The sequence below is a fragment of the Panthera tigris genome, chromosome E1 (genome assembly GCF_018350195.1).
Source record: "Panthera tigris isolate Pti1 chromosome E1, P.tigris_Pti1_mat1.1, whole genome shotgun sequence".
Lineage (NCBI taxonomy): Eukaryota > Metazoa > Chordata > Mammalia > Carnivora > Felidae > Panthera > Panthera tigris.
In genome coordinates, this window is record NC_056673.1 from 60,075,749 (window position 1) to 60,096,179 (window position 20,431).

General features: G+C 65.5%; 2 protein-coding genes across 2 annotated transcripts; one reads left to right on the top strand and one right to left on the bottom strand.

The window, feature by feature from the left end:
• Positions 1–2,927: 2,927 nt before the first annotated feature.
• Positions 2,928–10,788, top strand: GCGR (glucagon receptor). Its single transcript, XM_042966520.1, is given in 15 exon segments — positions 2,928–3,038; positions 6,725–6,896; positions 7,005–7,107; positions 7,743–7,850; positions 7,932–7,988; positions 7,991–8,052; positions 8,148–8,254; positions 8,342–8,498; positions 8,587–8,746; positions 8,824–8,884; positions 9,098–9,167; positions 9,396–9,484; positions 9,606–9,744; positions 9,820–9,861; positions 10,224–10,788. Coding segments are annotated over 14 exon segments (1,449 nt in total). The 5' UTR covers positions 2,928–3,038; positions 6,725–6,833; the 3' UTR covers positions 10,455–10,788.
• A 4,700-nt stretch (positions 10,789–15,488) lies between these two features.
• MCRIP1 (MAPK regulated corepressor interacting protein 1) lies at positions 15,489–19,669 on the bottom strand. Its single transcript, XM_042966521.1, is given in 6 exon segments — positions 15,489–16,409; positions 16,619–16,720; positions 17,238–17,294; positions 17,297–17,355; positions 17,450–17,505; positions 18,919–19,669. Coding segments are annotated over 5 exon segments (291 nt in total). The 5' UTR covers positions 17,458–17,505; positions 18,919–19,669; the 3' UTR covers positions 15,489–16,344.
• Between the last annotated feature and the right edge of the window lie 762 nt (positions 19,670–20,431).

Below are 20,431 nucleotides of genomic sequence, written 5' to 3' on the forward strand. Positions count from 1 at the left end.
CCCTCCCTCTGCCCCTCCCCTGTTCTCTCTCTCAAAAATAAATAAACATTAAAAAAAAGTCGGATGCTTAACCAACTGGGCCACGCAGCTGCCCCTCAGATACGACACTTTTCATCTACAAGGGCTCTTTCTGGTTCTCTGCCCGTCTTCCACGATGTCCTGTTCCCGCTGCAGGGGCGCCTCTCGCCATCACCGCGGGGTGAGCAGCGCGGCCACCACGTCGCTGACGTTTTCTCCAGCGTCCTTCTTGCCCTCAGTTCTTGGTCCCCGGTTTTCCATCCACCTCTAAGAGCGAGGTGCCGGGACAAGCCCGGGCTCTGGTTGAGTCAGATCTGATGGGTCTCACCCAAGCGCAGAGGCGCTGAGATGGGCGCTCCGTCCCCTCTTGTTGATAGAAGGGACACTTATGTGACAAGTTGTGGTGGGGAGTGCAAAGCCGGGAACAAAACTACGTCCCGGGTCAGGAGCCCAGGGAAGGCGTCTGGAGGAAACGTCCGCGCTGTCAATAGCGGCTCTGTCTGGGGGGGGAGGACCCCCTTCTGGCTCCACCTTCTTTCCTGCAGCCCTGACGCCCCTCCCCACCCGGGCTCCCCCTGCCCTCGGTTTCTGTTGTTCGGCCACCCGTCTGGCCACCCTAGAACATGAGGGTGGGCGTCTGTCTGGTTCTCCCCCGACAGGCAAGCGGGCGCTGGGCCTGTGGGCAGCACTGCACAAGCTGGTCAAGCACCTGAATTAAGCCCTGCTGGGCTTCTCTCCAGACCTCGCGGTGCAGACAGATGGAGCCCGCATTCCAGTCTTCACCCTGGCCTTCCCCAGAGCCCGGCCAGCATACCTCCAGGGACATGCCACTCCCCTCAGAACCCTCGGGGACTCTGCAGAGGGCAGGCACCGTCCTCAGCACTCGGGCTCTGTGGGAAGGCCCAGCCCCCTCCTTTCCCAGCTCCCACTTTGTTTATGTCTTCTGAGTTCCGTTATGTAAATAGAGGTGGCCCAGCCCTGGGAGGCCCCCCACCCCATCTGTCCCATCCCCTTCTGATGCCCCCCCACGCCCCGCCCCCGCCCCAGTCCACGCGTCACAGGTGTTGCCCCCCACCCCCCATCTCTTTAGCTTGGGACCCAACCAGGGCTGCAGGGCAGGGTCTCCCTTGGGGATGGACGGGGCGTGACCCAGATCTGTGCCGCCCCCTCCACGGGCCCCACCACAGAAAGGTGCGGGGTGGGGTGGGGGGGGTGGGGAGGGGGGGAGCTGGAGGAAGGGGATGGGGGAGGGTGGAGGCAGAGGCAAAGGGAGTCTTTGGAAGCTAACTCCCCCCGCCCCCAGCCCAGCATCTGCACCTGCACCCAGCTAGCTGTGGCCCTAGGTGGAGCCACAGTTTCTGACCTTTGCCTCTGACCTTTGCCTTCTGCCCGTTCCCAGAATGAAAACAGAAAGGCTAGCTCTGGGGGCAGGGTCTCGGGTGGGCTGGTAAGAATGGAGGTCCGAAGGGCACCCCCACCCTGGGACGGGGTGTGCGGCCGGGCACAGAGATGTGCTAAAGACCGGCTACCTGTCGCCCAGCGGGGCCAGCTTTAGCTTTGTTCCGGGGACTGGGGGATGGGCGGCAGGGTGGCCTACAGGTTCCAGTGTCCCCCTAAAACGGAAGTAGCGTCGAGAGAAGGGTCCCAAGGACAAAGGGTAGCACCAAAAAAGGAGCTGGGCCAGGGAGGCCGTCCTGGGTGACAGTGGGTGGCTGGTCGGGGTTGACAGTGGAGAAGAGACCCGATGGATTCCAGCGAGATGCAGAAGGAGAATGGAGATTTGCTGATGGACAGGAGGCCTTGGGACACTGCCCGGTGTCCAGAGGCGGGTGGGGTGGGTGGAGGAAGTCCCTCTGGAAACTAGGAGCAGGTGGGGGGAGAGGGCTCCAGGGGGGGCATTGGGCACCCGGAGGAGGCGGGGGGGGGGGGGGGGGGGGGGGGGGGCTGGGAGCTGTGAAGGAGAGGGAGAGAGCAGGGCAGTGAAGAGGGCGAGGGGGAGTGCCACCCTGGAAGCCACAGACACCAGATAACGTTCTAGAAGGAGGGAGGACGGTTAGGGTCCCAGGATGCTGAAAGGCCAGGAAAGAGGAGGCCCCAAAGCGTCTCTGGGGTCTGGTGACCCTGAAGTCACTGGGCACAGAGCAGGGGCTGGGATTCAGGCTTTAGCCCCCTCCCGGGGGGGCGGGGAGGAGAGGGCACCCTCAGGAGGGTGAGCCCAGGGCAGAAGTCTGGGGAGGAGGAGGTTGGGAGGAGCAGAGCGTCCCCGGGGCACCGGGAGCAGCGGCGGCATCGGCGGGAGGAGTCGGGTCGGTGGCACCGGCAAAGCGAGCGGTGCTGGAGAGGCCCCGAGAGCCCGGGGCCGGGGGACACCCCACGGGCCGCCCTGCCCCCACCCAGCCCAGTCTGCCCCGTGGCGCGCTCGGAAGAAATGTCCCCCAGAGCCGCGGCGGGGGTAAGTGGGGTCCAGTCGGCGCGGCATCCGGGAAAGAGGCGGGGCGGGGCGGGGAGCGCGGAGGGGGGGCGGGGGGTGGCGCGAGAGGAGGGGACGTCGAGTCACAGCCTCCCTCCCGCCACGGCCGAGCGCTCTGCTCACCCCCACCAGTCCCCCCCCCCGCGTCTCCTGTTCCCCGGGGTAGCCGCTGACCCGCCGCGACCCGGTCTGCAGACCCGTCCCGGGGGTGGGGGTCCGCAGGGCAGCGATCTGCGGGCAGGAGTCCGGGACCCGGGGGGGGGGGGGGGGGGGGCGGGGGCGGGAGCGCGGCGCCGGGTGGGGGAGGGCGGGCGGGGACCCTCCGTGCGGCCCCCCCTCCCCCCACCCCGCCCCCCCGCGGGGCCGCTCCCGCCCCCGCCCCTCCGCCTCCGCCGCCGCCGCCGCCGCCGCTGCCGCCACCGCCACCGCCACCCAGCGTCGCCGCCGGAAAGTTTGCGCGCGGCGGGCGCGGGAGCGGAGCGGGCGCCGACCCGAGAGCGCGGAGGGCGGTGAGGAACCGGGGCCGGAGCGGGAGGCCGAGCGGCACACGGTGAGCAACCCGGGCCCGGCCCCGAGGGGACGTCCCCGGAGCCCACCCGGCCAGGGCCCGCGGGGTGGGCAGCGCAGAAATGGCCGGCGGGGACCCCTGTCGTGGGCCGGGCGGTCTCAGGGCCCGGGGTGTCGCTGTCCTCACCCCGGCGGACACCTCCGTCCCCATCCGATTCGCCCTTCCAGCTCAGACGGTCAACCGGGTCCCGCACCGTCGGGCAGTCTGGGGTCTCCTCCCTGGGGAGGGCAGCCGGGTTTGCGGGCGGTGGTCCGGGCGGCCCGGCGCTCTGTCCTGCGGCCCCAGTCAGCTCTCCACTCCTGTCCAGCACCCGCCCCCTTGGCCGCCCCGCAAGGTGCCCACAAGCAGCTCTAAGGAGACACCCCAGAGATTCCCAGGGGGAGGGCAGAGGCAGTCCTGCTTGCCCCCTTTGGCCCCAGCTCCCCAGAACAGCCCCCCCTCCCCGTCCCCCCACCCCCAGGTCCCCAGGACTCCCACTGCATCATCCCTTCTACCCGGCTTCCCCAGGAGGGGGCGAGTGGCGCTGCACCCTGCCCGGCCCATTCTTCGTGGGGCCCACACTTGTCACTTTGAGCCAGAGCGAGGGCCGGTGGCTGACCTGCTCTGCTCTGCCCCCACCATTCCAGTGCCCCCCCCCCACTACTTCCAGGCCTCGGGGTTTCTGTCCCCACCCTGAACCAACTGACCCCTGATGTCTGGGCACCCGCATGGTCACAGGACTGGCCCTGGCTGTCTCTTGGTCCCCCAGCGCTGGGGGATGAGGGTTGGAGGGGAATTGCACCCTGGCTGGCATCCAGGTCTGCTCCGCCCCACGGGGGTGGGGAGGACACGGGAGTCAGGCTTTGTCAACAGCCGGTGGCCCCTGATCCTGCCCTGGGGCCATGACCTTCCTGCTACTTGCTCTGGTTTCACAAAAACACCCCCCACCCCCACCACGTCACACCCCTTTGAGGCTGGGAATCCTCAAACCCCCCCCATTTGGATCAAGGGGCAAACAGGGGGTGACCAGGGCAACCTAGCCGGTTCCCTGGACCAACCGCCCATTCTGGGGGCCCCTCCTCCAGTCCAGTCTGGCAGTCCTTCAGCTATCCCCAGTGGAAGCTGGTGGGATGGTGGCTGGGCCGTGAGCACCTGGGAGTGGTGCCTTGGCCAGGCTTGGGGCTGGGCACCCCCTGCAAGCCAGCCCAATAGGTGGTGTGTGTGGGGGGGGAATCCAAGGGGGGAGGGAAAGGGCTGGGAAAGGGGACAGGAGGTGAGCGGAGCAGCTGGGGAAGGCCACCTCGTCCTTTCCTAGCCCACCAGACCTCCCACGAGGCCCCTGACTCTGCCTCTCTGCTTAAACCCCTGCCCACATCTCCAGCACCGAGCTGACACTTGTGCGGGGGCAGTCCAGGACCAGGTCACCCGGTCCACGAAGCGAGGAGGCTCGGGTCCCTGGCGGGCCGTGCCCCACCCCCGCCGGCTCAAGCTAGGGTAATAAGGTGGAAAATAGCTAGCTCTGGAGCTGCGGCCGATGGGGGGCTGGGGGAGCCCCAGAAGCCGCGTCTCCGCCTCTGACCGCCTCATTGTCTCAACTTCAACCCTCATCCAATTCGGCAAATATTTATCCCGGGGCTGGATTTCAGTGTGCCCCCGCGGTAGGGCAGGGGCCTGGCCATGGTCATCCGTGTGGCAAAGCTCATTTACTCCTCAAGATAGGGAAGCAGGGATCCCCATTTGTAAAGTGGGGAAACTGAGCCTCTGGGAAGTTAAATTCTTTACTCATGGCCCCAGAACCGGAACGGGGCTGGCACGCGACAGGCCCTCTGCTGTGGGGCCGGCCTGGCATCTGGGTGCCGAAAGCCAGGGCCCGAGACCCTCAGCCTTGAACGGCCGAAAGTCAGCAAGGTGAGCTCCCCTTTTCCAGTCGGCTGCTCAGGTGCTGCCAGGCTTGTCCCGGCCGCCACCCCCAGCTGCGGTCCGAGGGGCTGTCCTTCTGGCGTGGAGCTCCTCGCTCCCCATCCCCAGCTGCGGGGCTGGCAGGGAAAACCTACTGGGCCGTCCTTCCTCCCCGTGTCCCCTGCCTGCATCTTCGCTGTCCGCCGTGCCCCAGCCAGCCCTTGCCTCCCCCTCCCTGCCTCTCAGGCCACCCCTGCACCGCCTCTCCCTCCTGCAAGAGGCTGGCTCCTGCCTGTTCCTTACCCACCCGGCTCAGTGGCCGGAGCCGGCAAGGGGCAGGGCAGAGGACGGGGCTGGCCAATCAGCCTCAGGAGGTAAGGCCCCTTGGGCGACCCCAGGGCTGGAGATACCTGAACTGGCCCTCGTTCTCCACCTGCCTGCCACTTTCCCTGCCAAAAGGGTCCTCCACACTGTGGCGCCTCTGCTCCTGAGCCCTCAGTCTGCGTGTCCCCTCGCCTGGCTTGTAGACTGGGGACCGGTGACCGTTGGGTGAGGCTTCTACCGGGCTGGTCTGCACCCGTGGTCAGGGGCTGGGTCAGGAGCCCCACAGAAGTGCCCGTCCTGGATCACTGAGCTCTCACCCCACATGGTGACGTCTCAGGGTCCCCTTAGGGCTGAGGGGTGAATTCAGGGGAGCCCTAGGTTGAGCTGGCCCCACGAGGGCCCAACTGGACGCTGATGGGAGGAAGCTGAAACCTTCCACCTGCCTGCACCCCACCCCGCCCCCTCCCACCCCTGGTTGCTCACTGTCTTCCAGCCAACTGGTTGTTCATCTGTCCATCCATCCGTCCATCACTTGTTCACTCCTTGCCAGGGTGCCCAAAGAAGGGATTATCCAGGGCCCTGGAGGGCTCACGCAAGCCATTCCTAAGGGAGTCCACACCCAGGCCCTAAGGGGCCCCTCCCTCCTGCCCTCGGGGAATTCGCTCAGAGCCCAAGACAGGCTCTGAAAGCAAAGAAAGTCGATCGGATCTGCCACCCCAGATCTCCACTCAGACTCAGGCCAGGCCCAGGGCACCCCCCTGCAGGCACCACCACGGCGGGGGTCCCGAGCTTGGGCAGCCAGCCACCTGCATTATGTGCCCCAGGGGATCCAGGAAGCCAGGCCTGAGCCTTGGGTGGGGCCCAGAGGGTACCCCTTGACACCCCAGTCCTGGGAAGAGGGCATGTGTGTGACAGGGACCATCCTAGGCATGTGCCCGGCACTCCTGGCCCCTGGACGAGGCTGGGAGCTGGCCTGGGGCCACCTGGATAACCACGGCACTGTGATGGATGGCCCTGGCACCCCGCCCCGGCCTGGCAAGCTGCCTTTCCCAGGGGCTAAGAATAGGTAGGGAGGATGGCAAGGGCCGAAGGGAGGAGGTGGGTAACCAGGGAGGCTGCTTCGAGCAGCTTTGTCGTCAGGCTGGATGGTGACCGCCACCAGCATGGGGCGGGGAGAGCTCCGGGCCTGTCAGAGCTGCCAGACAGACAGCCACCAGCCGTGGGAAACCCAGCTCCCCCCGGGGGAGACAGCACAGCCTCCACGACCCTGGGCAGCACCTCCTGGCACCGGGCCGGACCCCAACCCTGTCGTTGGCCAAGAGCGACTTCTGGCATCTTCTCCCTCCCGGCTCCCACTTCATCAACAGGACCAGAGGCTCAGAGGGGCGGTTTCAGGGAAGAAGAAAACCCCTCTGGTCGCAGCGGAGCCCAGCTGGGTCTCCTCACCCGTGGGGGTCCCTCCACAGGCCCCGCTGCTTCGACCGGACTTCCCCAGAGGAGCGTGCGTGCCCAGGAGGACCGCTTTGCCCCAGCCGCGCAGTCCCAGCCAAATGTGGGGGGCGGCCGCTCAGAGGCATGCCCCCCACCCGGACACACCGCCCCCACTTTCTCCCGCTGCTGCTGCTGCTGGCCTGCCAGGTGAGCACCACGGCCAGACGCCCCACCAGCCCCCCCGGGCTCCCACCCACCGGCCTGCCTCTCCCGCTGATGCAGTCCTGTCCCCTGTCCCTTCACCTGTCCGCCCAGCCACAGGCCCCCTCCGCCCAGGTGATGGACTTCCTGTTTGAGAAGTGGAAGCTGTACGGTGACCAGTGTCTCTACAACCTGAGCCTGCTGCCCCCCCCCACCGGTGAGCCCCTAGCCTTTCACCATTCCTGCCCCCCTGCCCCCCTTCCCCCCGTTTATAGGGGAGCCGCGGAAAGGCCAGTCAGCGACTTATTCAAGGCCACACACCAGGAAAGAAAAGAAATGGTCCAGAACTGGGAGCTACACAGTCCCCCACCTCCCCCCCAGTCCGCTGCTGGTCCCAGGGGTCATGTCTTTGCCCCCATGGAGCTTCAGGCCCAGCAGGCAGATGGGGTGGTGAGGGAGGCAGCCCACACGAGGCCCGGGTGCAGAGGGAGATGGGCCGTCATGCGGCACAGGCAGGGACAGGGGCACGTAAGTTCTGAGGGTCACTCAGGGCCGTTGTCCGATGGAGGGAGGGAGCCTGTGCTGGGCCAAGGGAAAGGGGATGTGAGCCACAGACTCGGGGCTGGACCCTGGAAGGAAGCCAACAGATAGGGGTTCGGCCCCCGGAGAGGGAGGCACTGCAAGGGGGCACTGGGAAGAGGGACGAGCCCGGGTGGGTTTGGGGCACGTTGGAGACGGCAGGTGTGCAAGGGGAGTGGGGGAGGGCTGCATGCTGGGGAGCAGAGGATGATAGGCAGGGCCTTCTAAGAGTGCTGAGGGGCCCCTCCCAGCCCGCCCTGCTTTGCCTCGCAGAGCTGGTCTGTAACAGAACCTTCGACAAGTATTCCTGTTGGCCGGACACCCCTCCCAACACCACGGCCAACATCTCCTGCCCCTGGTACCTGCCCTGGCACCACAAAGGTAACTGTGGAGGGGCTGCGGGGCTTGGCCGATGGGCCGGGGGCCGGGGGGCCGGGGGCTGACCGGAGCCTGCCCCTCCAGTACAACACCGCCTCGTCTTCAAGAAGTGCGGGCCTGACGGGCAGTGGGTGCGCGGGCCCCGGGGCAGCCGTGGCGGAATGCTTCTCAGTGCCAGATGGACGACGACGAGATTGAGGTCCAGGTCAGCCCGCGGCGGGCGCAGCGGGGCCCCGGGGAGGGGGGCGGGAGGCGGGGCGCGGCGGCGCCCCGGCCCTGACCGGCCACCGCGCTTTGCAGAAGGAGGTGGCCAAGATGTACAACAGCTTCCAGGTGATGTACACGGTGGGGTACTCTCTCTCCCTGGGGGCCCTGCTCCTGGCCCTCGCCACCCTGCTGGGCCTCAGGTACGCCCGCCCACCCTGCTCGGCCCCCCTCCGCCCCCACCGAGGGAAGCGGGCCGGCGGGCAGGCACCGACTCGCTGTCCCCACAGCAAGCTGCACTGCACCCGAAACTACATCCACGCAAACCTGTTCGCGTCCTTCGTGCTCAAGGCCAGTTCCGTGCTGGTCATCGACACGCTGCTCAAGACCCGGTACAGCCAGAAGATCGGCGACGACCTCAGCGTGAGCGTCTGGCTGAGTGATGGGGTGAGCACCCAGACCGGGCCTCCGGGCCTCCCGGCCCCAGGGCGGCAGGTGGCCGCGGGACCCGAGCTCACCCCGCCCCTGCGGCCAGGCAGTGGCCGGCTGCCGGGTGGCCGCGGTGTTCATGCAGTACGGCATCGTGGCCAACTACTGCTGGCTGCTGGTGGAGGGCGTGTACCTGCACAGCCTGCTGGGCCTCGCCGCCTTCCCGGAGAGGAGCTTCTTCGCCCTCTACCTGGGCCTCGGCTGGGGTGAGTAGGCCGGTGCGGGGCGGAGGGGGGGGCAGGCTGGCTGGGGCCGCGGGACCACAGCTGCCCCCTCCCCGCAGGTGCCCCCATGCTCTTTGTCATCCCCTGGGCTGTGGTCAAGTGTCTGTTTGAGAACATCCAGTGAGTATGGGCCGGCCAGAGGACAGGGCTGGGGGCGGCCGCAGGGTGCGGGGCCGGGTGTGTGGGTGGAGTCAATAGTCAGAGGCGGGGGCGGGGAGTGAGCCTGCCCAAGGATGGGGGTCACTTCCCACCCTCTCCCAAGGCACTAACTAGACCCCCCCATGGGTGGGGGGAGGGGGTGCTGGCGGGACCTGAGCCGGCCCCACCCTGCAGGTGCTGGACGAGCAACGATAACATGGGCTTCTGGTGGATCCTGCGCTTCCCCGTCTTCCTGGCGATCCTGGTGAGGAAGTGAGGCACGGGGAGGGGTACGGAGGCTGCCGGTGTCTGGCCCCCGCCCGCCCCCTCCTCCTGTGTGGGCCCCGGGGGGGCCCGAGGAGGCGGACGACCTTGCTGGCCGCAGGGAGGGAGGCCCTGGCCCTCAGCCGGGACACCGGCCGGTGCCCAACCCCGGCCCGCGTGGCCGCCGGTTCCGGGAGGGGCCGCCCTGAGCTCTGCCCTCCACACACAGATCAACCTCCTCATCTTCACCCGCGTCCTCCGCGTCCTCGTGGCCAAGCTGCGAGCCCGCCAGATGCGCTACACCGACTACAAGTTCCGGTGGGTGCGGGCGGCTTACGGACCCCGAGGCCGGGAGGAGGCGGGAGGGCTGGGGGCGCTGGGGGACACCGGGGCCCCGGCGGGCAGGGCTGGGTCCGGCGGCTCAGGCTCCTTCCCACAGGCTGGCGAAGTCCACGCTGACCCTCATCCCCTTGCTGGGGGTCCACGAGGTGGTGTTTGCCTTCGTGACGGACGAGCACGCCCAGGGGACCCTGCGCTCCGCCAAGCTTTTCTTCGACCTCTTCCTCAGCTCCTTCCAGGTGCCCGCCCTGCCCCCTGTAACCGCCTGGCCCCCTCCGGGCCTGGGCGAGGCCCTGACTGCCTCCTCTCTCCAGGGCCTGCTGGTGGCTGTTCTGTACTGTTTCCTCAATAAGGAGGTAGGCGGGGAGGTCTGGGACCGGGCCTGCGGTTGGGGTCGGAGGGGAGCTTAGGCGCCCTGGCCTCACCCGTGCAGGGGGCGCCCCCCACGTCCATCCGCATGTACTGGCGCCGCGGTCCCCACGACGCCGGGTGCTGCCCCCCCCCCCCCGCCCCCCCAGATGGTCAGCCTCGGCCTGGTGCTCGGGGCGTGCGCGGTGAAGGGGGGGTGCCCGGGAACCGGAAGACCCCAGGGGCCCGTGGTGGTGCAGCCCGCCTTGTCTACACCCGGGGCCGCCGGCCGGTCCTTCAAGGCTGGGAGGTCGGGGGTCCCGGCGGGGGGCGGGACTGGCCCGACCTGCCCCGCCCCCCCGCCCCCCAGGTGCAGTCGGAGCTGCTGCGGCGCTGGCACCGCTGGCACGTGGGCAACTCGCTGCGGGAACAGCGCCACGTGCACAGGCCCTCGGCCTCGGCCCGGCCCCGGGGCCGCGCCCCCAGCGCGAAGCTGCTGCTCTCCGGGGGCGGGGGCGGCAGCAACGGGGCCGGCCGGGACCCCTCCGCGGACACCGGCCGGGTCAGCAGCCTCCCTGGGTTGGCCGAGAGCCCCTTCTAACGCCCCCGCGGGCCCCCGCCGAGGCCGGACTCGGGTGCTGAGAGAGGGCCCTGCTGAACCACCCAGAGCCCAGGCTGGAGGGACGGGAGCCCGACAGCGGCCCCACCGTCCACCCGTGCCCCGCCCGGTGTGGGAGGTCTGAGGGCCTCCCTTCTGCCCTGTGCTGGGGGGGGCGGGGTGTGGCGGGAAGCCGTGCTGTGAGCGCCTGCCGGCGTAGCCGGTGTTTAAGGACGTGTGTACCCTCCAACAATAAAGAGTCTGAGTAGCGGCCGCACCCCGTGGGGAGCTGGGCTGAAAGAGAGGGCGGGGCCGGGCCCAGGGCCTCCCCACGGAAGGGAGCAGCCTTGGATGAGGACTGCGGCTGGTGTGCTGCCTCTGGGAGCCCCCCATTTTCCCGATAACTTGGAGCTGGAACCCCTGAGGGGGTCCCAAAGCGCGACCCGACCGGTGGCTGACAGCGCCCCTCCCCGTCCCCACCGGAGCAGTTTCTAGCCACCCTCCCATGCTGGTTTAGGTGGGGCTCGCCCACACCCTGGGCCCGAGGGGACGGTCCATCCGTTTTGGCTCCCGACCCCCAGAGGGTCACCATCAGCCAGCGGAAGGGTGTGAAGGGGCGGACGATGGCGGAGGGAAGTCGGCAGGTACCACACTCCTTCCACCAACCCCACGCGAATACCTCGGGCTCTCTCCCGGAGCCAGGGCTGAGCTCAGGCCCGACAGGGGCGTCGGCGGACAATCCAGAGCCGGATGTCCTCCACTGGCCGCTACTCGATCCCGGCTCTAACCCCAACAATTCACAGACCATTTAGCAGATGAAGTGGGGAGGAACGGACCCCCCAAAATTGAAATGGTCCGAGTGATGGCAGCGGCACTATTTTCCCAAGACCTCTGCGCCGTCCTGACGTCATCGCTTAACAGAGAAGCCTGACCCGCTCCACCCGAGTGAGTGCAGCAAGGACACTGTCCGTGGCATGATGGGTGGGCACCCTGCTTGGCAGGCAGCAAGGGCTGGTGCTCACCAGGGAAGAGTGGAGTGTCCTACACAGGAAGAACCAGACGGTGCACTTAGGTGGGGAACCCAATTGCTTGGGGAGCACCCCAAGGTCAAGGTTGCCACCTTGGGGATAGTGTATCTGACGCGGGGATGGAGGCAAGTGCAGGGGGAGGAACGAGTGTGGGGATTGTGGTCACCCCTCCTGAGTGCCCGTGCAGCCAGTGCGGTGACACCTGTTGGGCTGTGTGTCAGAGGAGAAAGGAGCCAGAGGCACAGAGAGCACAAGCTGACCAGCCTGCCAGGTGTCCCTGCCTCAAGGACCTGGGAGGTGACCACTGAGCTCTAGGGTGTGGGGTGCCCACAGCCCCCACAGGCCACGTGGGCTGGAGCTGCTCAGGCAGAGCCGGGCTAATTGGAGAAAATGAGAGGACAGAAGGCCTCTCAGGAAAGGTAAATAAAATTACTCACCCGCCAGGCACTGGGGCCCTCCCGAGGGGGCCTTCACCCCGTGCTGCCCACACCCACCGCAGGCCCGGATGTGGCAGGGAGGGAAGTGGGGGGGGGGGGAGGTCAGGGAGGGGCTGGAGACAAGTTAGGGGAGATTGAGCTCTTGCGTGGCCCAGGGGGGTCTCCAGCGTTACTATGATTGATGGCGGTCTGCAGAGCCGACTGTGCCTCTGTAGGACTGGTGGGCAGTGCCAGCCATGCAGCTGGAAGACTGAGGGCCTTGACCTCGAGGCTTCAGGCTGCCTCTTGTGCCAGGGCCTCCCAAGCCCCTGCCCACAGGGCACCCCTGCCAGCCCTTGATGCCCGGAAGCCTGTGTGGGCACAAGGAGGGCGTAAGCTCTCCTTCACGCCAGCTGAGCTCAGGGGTGGTGACTGCCTTGGGGAGTGTGCCACTCACCTAGTGGCCTCCTGACAGCCCTCCCTATCCTGACTCCCTCTGCCCTTATCCTCCTTCACCCTTGTCCCTGTCCCCACGGGAACTGGAGCAGACCGGTAGAGCTGAGGGTGGAGGCAGAGGTCTGGCAGGGGCTGGACCTGCCCAGCCAATAAACACTGGCTCTGACCGGGCAGCCCGCAAGTAGGGAGGAGGGGGATGGTTCGAGAAACCCACTTTCTCACAGCCCAGCACCCCCGCCTCTCTCTGCCCAGGAGAATGAACACTCCAGGCCCTCTGCCTTCCCCATCGCTACCACAGTCCTTCACTTCAGGCCTTACCCCCAAAGAATACATGGGTATTGCCTTGCCTGTATGCACATGCATGTGTGTGTACATACGCGCTACTAAAATGAGTGTGAAGAACAAGAGGAATACCTAGACTACAATAAACAGGGATCAAACCTAGGAGAGTTGAGGGGTCATTCCCCAGGATGGCAGCTCTGCACCAGAGTGCATCACTGGGTGGGGGGCAGACAGCTCCAGGCGAGACACCCTCAACAGGACCAAAGTGACTAAACCAAGGGGAAATTTAAATGACCTGGTGGAGAATTCAGGACTTAGTACATAGAAAACAAAGCAAATGAAAAAAAGAAGGCAATTAATAACTTCAAGGAAAACAAAAAGTTGGGCAGAACAGAAAAACAATCACAATTTACCACATGGTTCAGCTTCAAATACATAGACATCATAATGTAAATACTCAACACTGATGTGACCAAAGGTAGGGGAGAAAAAAAGAACTGTCTAGGAAGAATAGTGGATGGGAACGGCATATGTGTGTAGTGGAAAACCAAGAAGGAACAGCATATGTTCGCTACTTAGAAATACAAGTCAAAGAATCAGCTGAAGAGCTGAAAAGGGTTGCCTGTGGGTGGGGGAGGGGTGGGAGAAGACTGAGGGCTGCTGGTCCACTCTCTGAGCTGCCTCAACCTCTTCCTGGACACTTTGGCAAGCCTCAGCCCCAGATCCTCCCCCTGCTTGCTCTTTCTCTGACCTTTCCACTGCTCAGTCCCTTTTCCTGCTTCCTCCTCCCCTCCCTGACGGCCCTGCCCAGGGACCAGGCCACATTTCTCCTCCTCTCATCAATCTGTGAAAACTATCTTTCTAGATGATTCCCAATTTTATCTCCAGCCCCTGTGGCTCTCTCATATCCACACTTTGGACCCATCTTCCCACGTAACACCTCAACTCCCACAATCCACAGAGCTCCTCACTGCCCCACCCCCAGCTTCCTCTTTCTAGAGTTCACTGAGATAGCCCTAATAGGTCTCTCTCCTTCTACCCTGAAACTGCCTACAGTCCTTTCTCAACCTTAGCAGCCAAAGTGATCATATTACATCCAAGGTCTCTTCCTATGAATCCCATCAGGCCTCTATATCTCGCTTCAGTTTACAGAAACACAGGGGACAGAGGAGCCCGTTAACAGGAGGTGACTGGCCAAACCCAGAGTGTGGGAAACTCCACTTTGAAGCACCCCAGGGTCCTCAATACCAAACTGGGGCAGGGCAGCTGTTAAGACTTAAGGGACGCGTCAAGCAGAGGCAGCCGATGCACTCTGCCTCCCCATCCCGAGTCCGTGACCCGCCGAGAATGCATTCAGATAAGGGGAATGTGGACTGGGGATTATTGTTCATGCTCAAGGCACATGAACATGCTCAGTATTTACTAAATTAAAATTCTGATAAAACTAAAGTCCTAAAACTTGAATGAGGGCAGTCTCTTATAGGCCATTTCATTCGTGAAACTAGGGTAATACAACTTGCCCCGCGGAGTCACTGACATCGAATGAAATGACGTGCACACGTGCAGCGTACAATGTGGAGAAACAACGCAGCCCTGGTCCACCACGCTGCCTGCTGCCCTCACTGTTCCGAGGTGAGGCGTCTCCAGCCACTCGTAGGCAGCCGCACAGCGCTGGTGAAGGCACCTTGGACAGGGAGGTGGCAGCACAGCTGGGGCCGGGCTCAGCCCGGAGGACCCATGCCCACCAGAGAGCTGGGCCAGGCCAACAGGGAGGACTTCTGCCCAACCACCACCTCCCACCTGCTAGCATCCCTCCACCCCATGTCTGCCCCTTCCCCCCTGGTCCCAAGACCCCCTTTATGACCACAGAGTCCTCACCCGCCGGTCATAATCTCCAAATGGACACCTGGACCCCAAGTTAGGGAAGGGGTGGTTCCACACCTTGCCGGCATGCCTCCTCCGATCTGCCCTGCCCCCACCCGTCCCCTGACCCCCGAGCCTCCATCCACCTCCCAGGTGCTCTGGGCAGACACCGCAGGCTGAGGGCCTCCATTTCACAGAAAAGCTAAGTTTGCAGGGACATGGAAAGTGAAAAAGGCTTCGAGGGGGTGTCCTGTGGTGCCCCCACACACAGTGGTGGGGCGTACGGGTCCACGGCTATCACCACTAGTGCACGAGGCCGGGGAGGGTAGCTGCGGGCACTGAAACCCTCTGCAAAACACCCCACGGGTCCCCAGGGAGCAAACAAGGCCACGTGGTTAGAGGCTTGGCTCAGGGCCTGGCACCAGCCAGCGCCCACTGGCAGCGAGCCAAGGCGGCTGTTTATTGCATGACCTGTCCTTCCTGTGCCCCTTCCCTGGGGAGCCCCCCTCCCCCCACCGGAGAAGATGCCTCCTGGAGCCACCTGTAGGGCCCCAGAATACTCTTCCAGGAAACAGTGTTCCCAAAATAAATTCCAGTTTGGCTTATCTGGGCCTGGCCTGCCAGGGCTTTCCAGGTTTGAAGGTCAAGTGCACTTGGGTCTCTCTCAGGGCTCTACGGCCACCCCTTTAGCGAAGCCACTTCCCTCCAGGGTCCAGCACGGAGGTTCAGGGCTGCAGAGGGAGGCTGCTGCCTGCAGGGCCCCGCCCTTAAGAGGATGGTCCCCTGAAGAGCATAGAGCCACCCCAACCGATCTCTCCTCCAGAAAGCCCCACGTCCACCTCCCACAGCCCCCCAGGAGGCCTGAACCCCCCCTAGAGGATCCCAGGGATCAGATGAAATTTCTGGATTCTGGCACCTGGACCGTGACCTTGGACCTCTAGCCCCGCGTGGGCTGCTGGGACAGGGGCCTGACAGACCAAGGGGGGCCGATCCAGCGCCACCCGCCTTTATTCACTGGTCCTTGGGCTTCAGTCACAGACACTTGGCTTTTGGAGAGCACAGGAAGAAAGGGGGGCCCTGGTGACCGTCCCGGCACACAGCACAGGGCCAAGGCCAGCCTCATACCCCTGCCCAAGGGGGCTGCTGTGGCCACAGGGCCACAGACAACAAGGGGCTAGGCCTGGTTGCCCAGGACCCCTTTTGAGCGGGTGCTCGCAACATCCCAGGCCCAGAGGGCTGGTGCCAACCCGAAGCTGATGCAGGGAAGGACAGGGCCAGGCTGGACAGTGGGGTGAAGAATTAGATGCTCCCCAACGTGTCCAGGCCAGAGAAGCAGCAGGAGTTGGTAGGGAATACACAACAGGTTATGCAAGGGCCACCTTTGTCCTGCCTCCTGGCCACTTCAGGGCCAAGGCCAGCCCAGTACCACCAGCCTGGGAGACGGCACAGGCCCCCCAGGTCTCCCTCGTGACCTTGGAAGTGGCCGGGGGGCAGGGGGTGGCGGCAATGGAAGGTGACGGGAGGTGGAGGGGAGTCAGAGCCGAGGCCCTGGGGTGGGGCAGGCAGCTCCGAGGAGACAACTACAGGGAGAGTGGGGGCTGGCAGGGTCCAGACCCGCCCAGGGGCAGGGGCAGCTGGAGACCCCCTAGGAGGAAAGGAGGGGGCTCGGGGAGGAAGGGCAGGCCTTGGCCACCAATCGTGCCCCTCCCGGTCCTGGGGTTGACAGCCCCCTGGGCACAGGGCCCCTCCCCCTCCCAGGAACTGAGCCCACGGGAGACCAACATCGGGTGGCACCCGGGTCTCCCAGAGGCGGGGGGGTGGGGGGGGGGTGGGGAGGGGACACCGGCTTCAGGACTTCTTGGCGTCAGGCGTGCTCCGGCGCTTCAGGTCACCCAGGTCGATGGGCTTGAAGGCTGTCAGGGGACGGGGCGGTCAACGGTGGCACAGACGGAGACCGGGCCCGGGCCCCCCATCCCGTACCTGCCTCTGGAAGCCCTGGGCCCGGGCCCGTGCTGCCAAACCGCGTCGCGAGTGGGCAGCCTTCTTGCCCTCCGCCCTCCACCCTCCGCGGCGCGGGGCCCCTGGCCGGGCCCCTCCCTCCCGGGTCGTCTTCCCCACTCACTCTTCAGACTGGGGTTGGGGACCTTCTCCACGTACTCCTCCACCAGGCCCCGCTCGCTGCCCGACATCTGGCTCCGCAGGTCTCGCTCCACTCCCTGCCAGGCTGCGGAGAGCAGGGAGGACGTCAGATCCCCCAGCGCGGCCGGGCGGTGGCAGGCGGAGCCCACGCGCTCAGCGCCCTCGCCCCTTCCCAGCCCTCAGAGCTCCGCCCCTCGTCTGTAGGGGGCTGCGGTCACAGAGACACGCGACACGCGGGACCCAACACGCGGGACCCGGCAGCTCTCCTCCAGGAGGCTCTGGGTCTCTCCCGCCTCCTGGCACGCTCATCACGCACATGCTCATGTGCCCCGGCCACACTTCTGGACACCCCTGGGTCCTCCTGGGGTGCACCGTCTGCCCGTCTTCCACAACGGTCCCCTGTCCTCAAGTAAACCTGGCCTGCTCCAAATGGGGCCTGTCCTAGGAGCTGCCCGCCTCCCACTACAAGGACCGGGTCTCCTCACCAGACAAGTCCCCAGTGACCCCAGCTGCCGGGCCCCTGAAGGCCAGGGGAGAGCCCGTATCCCGGAACGGCAAGAGGGGGGTTCTGGAGAGTTCCCGGCTGGCGGTGCCCCGCGTACCTTCGTAAATGAAGCGCACATTCTCCTCATGGGCCGGGGTGAAGATCTCGCTGCTGCTGGGGGAGAGCGGGGGCTACTGTTCCTCTTGCCGTTGTAGACGACTCTGGAGACGGGGGAACTGGAGGGGGCCCAGCACGTGAGGAAGGGCTGGGGGCAGAGTGGGGCCCACCCCCTGACCCCTGGGCGAGGCCGCTCCACAACCCGAGACCCACCTGGTCATCGCGGGGGTGTCTGGTCCTCACGCTCCGCTGCCGGGTCCCCTCGGCCTCTAGAAGAGAAGCCCAGACGCCAGAGGTGGGACCGAGTCGCGCTTCCTCCCTCAAGCTGCCCGCCGGGGTCCCTCAAGGCTGGCGCGCAGCCCCAGTGTGGGCAGAGTCAAGCACGTGGAGGCTGGGGGCCAGCAGCCGGCACCTGCGCTCAGAGCAGCCTCGGTTCCGGGCAGATCCCGGCGCCTGGGCCACCGCTACCCAGGGAGCCCCTTCCCCCGCAGTCAGGCAGCTTGGGAAGGCGCCGGCAGCAGAGCCCAGATGCCCCCTTTCCAGAGTCCCGGGACACCTGTCAGGGAAGCGTGGGCCTGCGGGAAAGGGCTGCCACCATCCCAGTGAACCCCACCTCCACCCTCACTGCCTGCGGGGCCCGGGGGCTGTCTCCACTGAGCCTGGTTCCCTGTCTACGGGGCCATGCTTCCTCAGTGAGGAGCCGAGCAGAGCCGGAGGTTCCTGGTCCCAGAGGCCGGGGCGCGAGTGACCTGGGGCCCTGGACACAGAACCCAACGGGGAAGGAGGGCCGGGGTAAAGGTGCGAGCCTGGAAGCAGCAGCTGGGCCTGACCGAGTGACCGAGACCCTGGGGTGCTGCCTGCTTGCGGCCATAGCCCCGGGCGGGGGTTACTCTCAGGCTCACTCTAAAACCAGCCAGCTGGACAGGGTTCCCTCTCTGGTGGACGACACAGCACAGGGTGAGGACGCTGCCTACTGCCCACACGGGGCCGGTCCCAGGCCTGGCCTCGGGACAGGACAAGCCTCGGTGCCAGGGGCGGACGGAGGGGGCCCTGAACTCAAGAGCCCCCGCCCCTGCGGCCCCAGCGTGCAGCTACAGGCCTTCCCAGAGGGCCGGAGCGGCGGGACGCTGTGGACACCGGCTCTCTGGTTCACTCGCCGTCTCACCAACGATCAGGCATTTGAACACCCGCACGGCTGAACGCGAGCCCAGGCGGCAGAGCAAGAACAACAAAAAAAAGCACAGAACCAGCTTCCTGGAGGGTGCGTGCAACCCCGTGCCCCTCCCTCACAAAGTGACGTCTTCTTTCTTGGACTCAGGGGTCTCCCTGCCCTGGTCCTGTCTCCCAGGCGCCGGCCCCTGGAACACCAGAGCAAAGAGGGAGCCCTCTCGGGCCTAAGGGTGCGCTGGTCGACCCGGGGGGCTATCGGCAGTGGGACATGGCGGGGAAGCTCCGGTCCTGCCACAGGATGGCCCCCCGCCTCAGCCAGGCCCCCCTCTCCTCCTGTACTTTGCTCTCCTCAACCCTGGAGGCCACTGCTCAGGGCACCTGCCTTCCCAGCCTCACCCGCCCCAATTCGGGCCTCTCCCCGCACGGCAGCCTCTGCCTCTTCTGGCCACAGCTTCTGGGGGCCCCCCAGCCTTTGTGGGCACTGTGGCGTCATCTCAGGGCCGCCTACTCACCCTCTCGGGCTAACTCAGGTGCTCACCCCCTCCTGGCTCCCGTCGCCCTGCCTACAGGCACGTGCCTAATGGGGTTCTCTGGACACCTCACCAGCTCCCCTGTCCCTGCAGACCTAAGGCCAAACCCGGGTTGGGCCCAGAGCAGCTGGCCCGCAGGGGTGTGCCTAAGACCAGAGCCCTGGACCCACAAAACACTCGGTCACCACACCAGGGACCCGGCCCCACTGCCTGCTGGGCTTCCTGACCAAACCAGGAGCAGGATGAGGTCACATCAGTTCCCTGTCCCAGGGCTGTGCATCTGTCAGCAAAGGCCCGCCTGTACGGACATCCTACTTTAGCTAAGGAGGTTTCTGCTACTCTGGAAAGACAGGACTGGCCACACAGTCAGCAGGTTCTCACCCCCTGGGGACTTGAAGAACGAGGCTAATATAACATTTACGGGCGCCGCCTTCTGCCTCCTTCTGCAGCAGCAAATCACACCCCACCCAGCTGACTCTGCCACAGCCTAGGTCCTACCGACCCATCTTCCCAGGAACATCTGGGTCCTCCCGCCCCCTCCAGAGCTCAGCTTTGGGCCCTGGGTCTTCACCACCAAGACCTTGTACTGCCCCCCTCCCCCCCCGGGCCCTGCCACCCGGCAAGACTCGGGGGCACTGAGAGACTTCTCCTGCAAAGAGACCAGGGGCCTGGTGCCTTCCTGGAGACAGAAAGGACAGTGACCCGCCACTCACTCACCCTCATCACCTCTTCCCATCTGCAGCCGCCCCTCCTCCATCTACCACCCCCCACAACACGACAGCCAGCTGCACCATCATCCCCCACCCTTGTCCTAATTCCGCTCCCCAAATAATTCCCCACCCTGAACGCCCTGGGCCCTCTAAAGCCATCAAGCCCTCAATCTGGCCCAAGTCCGTTTCTTCAGGTGTCACGCATTGCCGGGCCCACCCCCAGACACAGTATAAACAGAGCCGTCTCTGCCAGCTGCCATCGCCACGGAGAACCACACGCTAATGCCCCCTTTGTGCGCCTTGACTCTTATCCAAGCCAACGGCAGGGCCCAGAACCGTTCTGTGGCTGGAGATCATCCACCCCCTGCTCTGCTGCCTCCAGGGAAATCCCTCCCTCTCTGGACCTCAGAGAACTCACTGAAGCCAAAGCAGCCCCCAAGATGGCTCGCCAGGTTCTCCCGCTTGACAGGGACCCCAGCACAACCACGTGGAGCTACCACCTCGAACCACACCTCTGTGGCTCCTCGTCCAACAGGACCACAGACACGCCCTCGGAGAGGACCGTCCTAGGAAGAGCGCCCTAACTGGGCACTTCTGGGAGCGGAAGGGCCACTGTTGACCACAAGGCACGACTGTGGACAGTGCTGGACACACCGAATGCAGAGCCAGCCACTCAGAGGAAGGCAGAGGCCCAGGAAAGTCCAGCATATGTGAAGCGGCTGCGGTACCGCCAGCCACAGCAAGCACTTGCTACGGGCTGGTTACAGGCTTGCTGGGCACAGCAG